Source organism: Haemaphysalis longicornis, unplaced genomic scaffold, assembly GCF_048455015.1.
Source record: "Haemaphysalis longicornis isolate Haplotype H1 unplaced genomic scaffold, Haemaphysalis longicornis Haplotype H1 scaffold_81, whole genome shotgun sequence".
NCBI classification, from domain to species: Eukaryota; Metazoa; Arthropoda; class Arachnida; order Ixodida; family Ixodidae; genus Haemaphysalis; species Haemaphysalis longicornis.
Window position 1 is genome coordinate 519243 of NW_027526449.1, and position 9864 is coordinate 529106.

The following is a 9864-nucleotide window of genomic DNA, read 5'->3' on the forward strand; positions in this document are numbered from 1 at the left end:
ATATATATATATATATATATATATATATATATATATATATATATATATATATATATATATATATATATATATATATATATATATATATATATATATATATATATATATATATATATATATATGTGTGTATGTGTGTGTGTATGTGTGTGTGTGTGTGTGTGTGTGTGTGTGTGTGTGTGAGGCAGAAAAGAAGGGTTGGCACTCAAGAAAACCTCAGAAAGCAAAAGGGAAGATGTGGTAGGTCATTGAAACAGATAAAGAATTTGGAAAGAAAGAAAGTGGAGAAAAAGTGCCCGCCGGGTGGGATCCCAACCCACGACCTCCAGAATACCGGTCTGGTGCGATGACCACTACGCTGCCCGCTGGGCTATTTTTCCCCGCCACTTTCTCGGGTATTTATGTTCACCTATTTTCTTCCTGTCCTTGTGGGTGCTAGCCAGCGCCACTCGGACTTCTCGGGGTGAAGGGGACCTTCTATTTAACCCCCGGACAGTAACTCGAGTGTTTGCGACATGTCGAGAGTGGTCGACCAGCGTTGAATCCTCTTAAGCTCCAAATGGCACCAAGACTGCCAGAACAGAGGCCCTCGCTATGCATGTAGCGAATCAGAATAGGAAATGAGGGGCTTGTTGAAAATAAGACAGAAAATAAGGGTTGGCCGTTAAGAAAACCTCGGAAAGCAAAGGGGGGGATGTGGGAGGGTATTGAAGCAGATAAAGAATTTAAAAAGAGAGGAAGCAAGTGGAGGAAAAATGCCCACCGGCTGGGAACCGAAACGATGACCTCCAGAATACCGGTTTGGTGCGGTGACCACTACGCTACCGGCGGGGCTTTTTTCCTCTCCACTTTCTGGGGTAGTTACGTTCAGGTATTTTCGTTTCCTGTGTTTTGCGATGGTAGCCAGCGCCACTCGGACTACTCGGGGGGAAGGGGACGTTCTGTTTAACCACCGGGCCATGACGAGTGTCTAGGGCATGTCGAGAGTGGTCGACCAGCGTGGAACTTTCTTAAGCTCCCTATGGCACCAAGACATCCAGAACAGAGGCCCTCGCTCTGCATGTATCGAATCTGAATGGGAAATGAGGGCCTCGTTGAATTAAGACCTAAATAAGGGTTGGCAGTCAAGAATGCGTCGGAAAGGAAGAGAGAATGCAATAGGTCATTGAAAAAGATGAGTTTTGAAAAACAGACAAAAGTGGAGAAGAAAATGCTCGTCGGGTGGGATCCGAACCCGTGACCTCCAGAATACGTGTCTGGGGCGATGACCAATACGCTACCGGCGGGGCTGTTTCCCCTTCCATTTTTCGGGTATTTATGTTAAGGTATTTTGTTTCCTACAGTGGGGGGTTGTTGCCAGCTGCACTCGGACTATTAGGGGAGAAGTGGACCTCCTTTTTAACCCCGGGGCGATGACTCGAGTGTCTACGACATGGCGAGAGTGGTCGACCAGCGTTCAACCCTCTGAAGCTACTTGTGGCACCAAGATTGCCAGAACAGAGGCCTTCGCTATGCATGTAGCCAATCAGAATCAGAAATCAGAGGCTCATTGAATTAAGACAAAAATAAGGGTTGGCAATCAAGAATGCCTCGGAAAGCAAAGGGGAGAATGCGGAACAGACGAATAATTTTGAAAGACAGAAAGTGGAGAAAAAATGCCCGCTGTGTGGGATCATACCCTGACTAATGTGAACCCCTGACAACGATGTCCCCGGACTTTCGTTAGTAAGTTCAAGTTCCTGACATCCTCAGGCCAAGCTAGCGCCAGCAGCCGTTATGCATAAAAACTGTGGTATTACACCCGCAATTATGTTTTGTTGTAGGCTTAACCGTCCCATTTTTTGTTCCCGCCAGTGCCAATAATGACACAGTTTTGCTCCCACATATAGGTGCATAACGGCAGCGGTTTAATACCCCGTCTGGCGCTTTGCATTGTAACAGTTCATAAGATTCACACAACTCACAATGTGACATAACCGCTGCAATGGATCGCCAAGCTTTCATTTTTTTTTGTATTTTGCAAGTTCCAAATGGCACATTCCGCGATAAAAATAGCCCTTGAAATGAAACACGGAGAGTATAATGCAAGAGCCTCTTGCACTGATCAGGCGAAAAATTGCATGATGAAAGTGGCCGTAAAATATTACATTTTCTTTTACCGTTTCAATCAATCCTGTTTGAAGGTAAGTTCTTCATTGTAATATTATTCTGCCTAAAAATGTTTGCCCCATATTAGCCCAGTGGATGCACAATTGAGGCAGGCAATGTAATTGGACTAGAGCATTTGACACTCAGAAAGTACAAAGGCGGAAGCTGTTGTCAAGTAGTAGACTTGAAATGTACCAAAGTACAGAACAGCGCCTAGAGAGAAAGCAAGGTAAAAAACTTCTATCCCTAAAATTGGACGTTCGCCGTGCGGAACATTGCATTGTGAGCTTGTGCGCTAGAAAAAATTACCGTTCAGTGACTGTTAGCAATGATATTGTAACGTGGCGGCACAGCCAATGACTCGAACGATGGTTGAAGGATGAGCAACAATCTATTTACAGAATGTGGAATGCGGCCATAACCGCGCTCGCTGGGATCCAACCACTTCTTCGTCGCCCTCGTCGTCTTCTCTGATGAGCCGTGGCTGTATGGGGCATTGGCCGCCTAGGTGTCCGTGACATTACCCCCCCAGTCGAGGGCGACCGTCCCGGTCGAAGTTGCACCGCGGTGACGATGGTGACGCAGATGAGCAATGTGGGAACACACAAGCCAGGCAGCATGCCCCACACAGCTTCGTCGTCATCGCAGATGCTTGTGCGTGACGCCACATGCGGCTGCTGTCTTCATTATCGCTGATGGCGTAACATGCCCCTTTCCTCGAAGGCGACCGTCCCGGTCGAGGCCGCTGTAGCATGATGAGCTCGGTGAAGGTGAACGATGTGATGAGAATATACAGTGAAGCTCTTGCCACCACGGATGTAAGCGATGGGTGTGGTGAGCTCCGGCCCACAGCAGCGACGCCCACAATGGAATGACGAACCGGTGAGGGCTTGCTACCACGTCGGACCACAGGGCTGGGGACACGTCGTCGTCGTCGGCAGGTCAAACGTCGTCGTCGGATCGTCTCGTCACGGGCTGGGGACACGGGGCGGGGGGACGTCGTCGAGTTCCTGTAGAGGTGGGGCTGGGGCTGCCCGACGCGGTTCACACACCCTCGATGATTCCACCAATGCCGATGAGGTGCGAAGCTGCGCCCAGGACGGGGATGATGACCCGCACTCTCCACCAAATGTAACGTGGCGGCACAGCCAATGACTCGAACGATGGTTGAAGGATGAGCAACAATCTATTTACAGAATGTGGAATGCGGCCATAACCGCGCTCGCTGGGACCCAACCACTTCTTCGTCGCCCTCGTCGTCTTCACTGATGAGCCGTGGCTGTATGGGGCATTGGCCGCCAGGTGTCCGTGACAATATATGTATGCCGGAAGAAGTTGTACGGGACTATCACGTTTTTTTGGGTCTGGGCTTGCCAGTCGTATAAAGAACAGAATTTTAGATTATAATGTTTTTGTCTTGTCAAAGATCACATCACAGGATGTGTCGGCATAAATAAAATGAATGAACTCTGCCTAAATGGAATCAATTTATTTCTCCGTTCTTTGTTGAATAATAAACGGTACTATTTAAACATTGACTATAAGAGTGATGTGTTCAAAGGTTTACGTTTACCGAACTTTCATCTTTGGTTGAGTGAAGCTATCAAGTTAAACTTTTCTGGACAGAATAACTTTAAAGCATTGCATATCACTACTCGTAGTTTCCGGCCAAAACATCCTTACTTGATTCCCTGTTGCGATACATTGTACGTACGGAGGGCTATATTAAGTGCGAATGCACTTCTTAAGCGACCCTGAATCAAGCGTCCACCGCCGTCCGTCCATCCGCACCACATACCCACTTAGGGCGATTGGCCAAGAAGAGTTTTTAAGTGCGAAAGCGACCCCACCACGTACCCACTTAGGGCGATTGGCCAAGAAGAGTTCCTTCGCTACGCATTCGGCATATCTTCGTGATACTAACCACTTCCTACGGGAAATTACCAACATAAAAATCCCTGATGGCGCCTTCCTTGTAACTATAGATGTAACTTCTCTGTACACAAATATACCTCACCGAGATGGGATTGAAGCCCTGGTTGAATCCTATAGCATACATCGGGATCACGAGGCGCCAAGCCCACAAGTCATTGAAACTTTGACCAGGCTAGTGTGAAATTAAATAGCTTTTAATTCCACAATCAGTACTATCTTAAGCGACCCTGAATCACGCGTCCACCGCCGTCCGTCCGTTCTCACCACATACCCACTTAGGGCGATTGGCCAAGAAGAGTTTTTAAGTGCGAAAGCGACCCCACCACATACCCACTTAATGCGATTGGCCAAGAAGAGTTCCTTCGCATCACCCGTGCATTCGCACTTCTCCATGCTCCCCTTCGGGGAAATGCGGGTGAATTTTTTATTGGACCCCATGCGCACAACCACCTTTATGGTGATACCGCTAGACAAGTTCAAGACCTAAATACAGAAAGGTTTTTTGAAACAGAAAAAAAAGGCACTGCCGGCATCTCCCCGTGTGTCTTTTCCATGTATGTATATGCACAACTCCTTTTCCCAAACTTGTGGCTCTCTGGTTTTTTTTTTGTGACATGCATTTTCTCATTGCCTGCTGTTAATTTATTGGGGTTCTGAGCATTACTCTGCTCTGCCATTCAAGCCTTACGTGAATTTGGTAGGCCAGATGTACGTACAGTTTTAATAACAGAATAAACAATATTTTCTCCCCCTAACCACCAGATCAAGGTCTTGATATGTCACTATGTACAGTGCAGCTAAGGGTAGCTAATAAATACCCCATTTTTATTGCAGGTGGACGCCGCAGGCGCTGCCGTGCTCGCGAGCGGCGAATAAACATGGGGCTTAAGGCTGCACAAGAGATTTTCAACCGCATGCCAGGTATGGTTCCCAAGAAATGCGAAAGTCAATGCGAACACAATAACAGTCTGCAGTTAACGACAAATTTCTGCAAAGGCACAATTGGACACAAATAATTTAACGTGCTATTTGTTCAAGAATTCGATGTTAACCTGCCTAGGGGTAAGTTCTGCACGCCCTCTCGCAAGAAAGTTGGCTCACTGCCGCAATTGAACATTTTGCCCCATACATGTACTGGAAATTTCATTTTTCAGGCCGAATTTACGTCGTTTTAACAAAGGAAGTTTTTTACTCCTTGTGCCTTCGTTCGATATACAAATGTCTCAAATGTTTACTAAGGAAACCCTGACACCTCGGTCGAGCACTTTGAATTAGCTATTTTTGAGCACTTTCGAAGAGCTGTGGAGTTCCATATCCACAGAGGATATGGGATTAAAACATCAAGCTTATAAAGATACAGTTACCGTAAAATTTCCTTAACTATCGGAGTTGGGTTCAGCTTCCTTCAAAAGGGGAACCGCAGCAGTGGTATTCTGGAAACGTTCTGCCAGCCGGATGTTCCACTTGTACTGAACTAAAAAAAGGTTGGAATCTTGTCCTGTAATGAAATGTTTAGAAGTCATCATACTTCCTATACTCGCCGCAAACGATGACTGTAGGCTTTATATGTACGAATTACATTGGAGGCTGGTTGCCAATGCTAAAGCCACCTTCCACTATTCGAGACGTGGTTTGACGCTGGTGGGCGGTGATGGGAAGCAACGGCCTCTAATAAGCTTTTTCGTTCCGTATTTTTGACCTTCCTACCCCAGTGGCCCATCAACCCCATAGCCAATCATGAGTCATGGTTAGCCTTACAAGTTTTATGACTGGAATTCACAACAATGCGACGCCATGCTGATCGCCATCTTCCCGAACATGGCGTTACCTGGAAGATGTCGCTGTATCTCTCAGATATTTATCTTGTCAGTTGTTCGCAGGTGCATGCCCGGCCAGGGAACGTTTTTTTGTTACATTTTGCTGCGTCCAACGCTACATTAATAATTCAAGAATCCAATTTTCTCTCAATTAACACATTTGTGTCGTGCTTATTACACAAGCAAAGGTCCTTTTTAGAGATTTTGTTAGGACGGCGAGTTTTCCCAGCATAATTTCTTTCGTGTACGCATCGTTGGACGACCATTCGTTTTAATGACAACTTATTTATTTGTTGGAAAATTATTATTGGTGTTGTCATTTGAGAGTGGTTGGTGCAAGTACTTGTGTCATTAGTACTGCGACGGCGTTTTTTCTTTAGTCATCAACCCCATACACATTGTGTACAAGTGGGAGAGGAGATGTTAAAAAAGTTTTCATGCCCTACCATTTCGTAATTCTCTATCAATGTTATGTAACAACTTGTGCATATAAATTATTTTGCTGCAGGTATGGGAGGCTGCCAGTGACCATTTCGCAGAATGTAATAGCTGCATTTGTACGCATTTACGCATGTTTGTGATGGTGTATTTAGCATGTTAGAGGAGTACAATTATTTACCCTAACACAGCTCTCAAAATGATGATGATAAGAAGGATGAACTTTTAATGTTTTCTTCCGTTCGTTCTACGCAGTGCATCTCGAGCGACGATACTGAGGTTCTCTACCGACCACGATAAATTGGACACAATCAGTTTTCTCAAGCTCTGGTATCCAAAAGTACACAAAAAGCACATTCCTGTGCTTGCGAGAACCGTTGGTACACTCCGAAATAAAGATTTACAACTCACACACGTGTAAATTGTCTGGTTTTTGCGTAGAAGTGCGCGGAAAAGCTGAGAAGTGCACAACAAAATTGAATTTTTCAACTATGAGTGACAAAGCGTTATTAGAATTATTACTGTTTTGAAAGCTGTGGCGATTCACGGGATAGCGAACTGAGCAAGAACATATTGAACTTGGTGATAGTCACGGCATTGATTGTAGCGACAAAAATCGAGCTCCTTGGTGAGGGCTATTGCGGTCAAACTTAAAAGGTATAAGGAAGGTCACAGTGCGAAACACCGAACGCCCATTAACGCCCGCTTGGAGTACTTTTTCGCATGTTCTATTTTCTCTATGCCCACAGAACATCACTCCAACAGACACGAACATACGGCGCATTATTCGCAGGAAGGGGAATCCATTCTAATTACATAATTTACGAATACATTGCGCTGTCTGAGTTTTTGCAATAAAGCATCGTTAGAGCTTCCCTGAAGGCAAAACGTTCCAGTACATGACAACGTTTAACACTGTTACCGGGTACTTTATTCCTTAAGGGACATATTAACAAAGCAAAACAGGCAATAGAACTCATGTACGTGTGTGTTCACTGTCGAAGAACTGAATGCCGCCACGTTGGGTCAGCGCATCTCAGATATAACACTGACTTTTACAGAAATGTACACATAGATGAAGATGACGAAACTTAGGTGAGGATCGCGCATAGTACACATCTTAAAAAATGGTACTTGTCCCACGAATGTTTTCGCTCTAGGATCGAATAGCCATGTACTTATGCAGTGCAGAAAGGATAAGATGATAATGTCTAGATAGGCACCGAAAAAAATACTAACTTAGTACGCCCGGCTACGACGTTAGTATCTATTTATCTCTTTCGAGGACCCGGCCTTATTACAAAGGCAAATAAATAAAAAGCAAACGATTTATATTTAATTGCGCTGTGGGATTTCGAACAAAAATGAAATCGCGACATCACGCCGGTTACCTGCAATTGATATTCCTTAGTTCTGTTTTGTGATATGTCCACAGGCAAGTTGGCTAATGTAGTGTTAAATCGATACGTTTCGATATATTACTAAAAAGTTGCTACCTACCACCGCAGCTTAACGCTAGCGGAAGAATATAACGGTGTACTGCATGAATACTGGTGGTCTCAGCGTTGAAGATTGTAGAGTTCGGTGTTTGTTACCTCCTGGCTTATGGTACCGACTCTAACCAACCGACGCTATTCAGGCTGTAGGTTGACCTTTATTTGATGTTTGTCATGAAAACTTTTGTCTAGGCATTGTATACCTGAGATTTCCACCGCATTTAAGACAACGTTATTCAAACAATCATGTATTTATTTATTTATTTATTTATTTATTTATTTATTTATTTATTTATTTATTTATTTATTCATTTATTTGCCCTCAGGGCCAGAGGCATTACAGAGGGGAGTGGTTACAAGTCAAAGTAATACAAAATACAAATACGGTGTAATTGTTAATAAGAAAGATACATGACGTTGCTCCTAATTACACAATTTTTGCTACGCATGCGCGCAATAAATGGTTATCGGCAATGGTAACAATTTCTTCGGGAAGGTGGTTCCATTCACGAGATGTAAGCGGCAAAAAAGACTGATAAAACGATTTCGTGTTGCTTGGCTGAAAACCCACTTTGTGGCGATGATCGATGCGAGAAGAAAGGTACACAGGCCGGGGGATTAGTTCATCGCGAAGACCAACATGTTGATAAAGCTTATGGAACAAGGTTAAGCGAGAAATATTTCGGCGAGATGATAAGAATGGAAGCCCAATGTTTGACTTCACATCACATCACATCACTTTAATACCTTAAAGACCCGCATGTAGGGGGTATTACATAAGGGGTGGGTTACAGATAAATGTACACATGTCGTCCAATGGAAATGTGCGTGGTGACCTTCTCTTTAAATGTTGATGAACACGTGATGGCCGGAACGTCACAGGGAAGGCCATTCCAGTCCACTGCTACACGGGGGGAAAAAGAGGCAGAAAAAGTAGTAGTGCGAGCATGTGGACGGGCAATTTGATACGGGTGGGCAGTGCGGTGAGATATGCGCGTCGGTGGGACGATGTAGGGTGCTTGATTAAGAGGGCTGCAGAAAAATTTGTGTAGGAAACAAAGGCTGGTGATGTGATGCGGCGGCGCACTGAAAGATTTGAAAGACCAGTTTCGCGTTTAAGGGAGATATGCTTATGTCATATGAATATGAGGAATAAATGAACTATGACACTTATACTTGCACGTCGGTTATAATTATATGAGGTAAAACGAACAGAGTTATTCTGTACTAATTCAAGTGCGTTAATTATATTAGCGTGGTGAGGGTCCCAAACACTCGTAGCGTATTCCAATTTTGGTCGAATTAGTGTTTTGAATAGTAGTAATTAAAGATCTAGCTGTGCGCTATAGAAGTTTCGTCGTAAGTAAGCTAACATGCGGTTATCGCTGTTCATTATATTTTGATAATGAAGGGACCAGGTTAGGTTACTTGTTATGTGGACACCAAAATACTTATACGACTCTACAGCTTCTAACGGAGTATCGTTTAGATAGTGAGAAAATGTAGTGGTATTCGAGCGGGATATTCGCATAGCTTTGCATTTGTTACTATTTAGTTCCATACGCCACGAATTACACCAGTTAGCGACAACATTGAGGTCAGATTGAAGAGTGGTAGTGTCATAATCAGAGAGTACTTCACGAAATATTACGCAGTCATCGGCAAAAAGGTGTACGTTATAATTTACAAGAGAATGAAGGTCATTAATGCATATTAGTAATAAGAGGGGACCAAGAACCGATGCGTGTGGTACACCTGAACGAACCTGGCCGGGTAAACAGTTATGACCGTTGGCTGAAATGAACTGCACTCGGTTAGTTAGAAAGCATTCAGTCCACTTCAATAAATTGGAGTCAATATTTAGGTGCTGAAGCTTATGAAGTAATAATTTGTGAGACACTTTGTTGAAGGATTTCGAAAAATCTAAAAAAAATACAAATCAACATACAAAGAACGATCTAAAATGCAATGTAGTTTGCGTGTGAATGATATGAGCTGGGTCTCGCAGGAATATGATTTCCGAAAACCATCTT

The 9864-nt window shown here is 44.0% G+C and overlaps 1 protein-coding gene across 4 annotated transcripts in view; it reads left to right on the forward strand.

Annotated features, from left to right (window-relative positions):
- The window catches only part of LOC144150936 (uncharacterized), a 55398-nt gene extending 48670 nt beyond the window's left edge, over positions 1 to 6728 (forward strand). For all 4 annotated transcript variants that reach the window (XM_077682232.1, XM_077682235.1, XM_077682234.1 and 1 more), the window contains 2 exons: positions 4915 to 5001; positions 6591 to 6728. In XM_077682232.1, the coding sequence (XP_077538358.1) occupies positions 4915 to 5001; positions 6591 to 6613 (110 nt within the window). In that variant the 3' untranslated portion in view covers positions 6614 to 6728. The remainder of the gene's footprint in view (positions 1 to 4914; positions 5002 to 6590) is intronic.
- The last annotated feature ends 3136 nt before the right edge of the window (positions 6729 to 9864 follow it).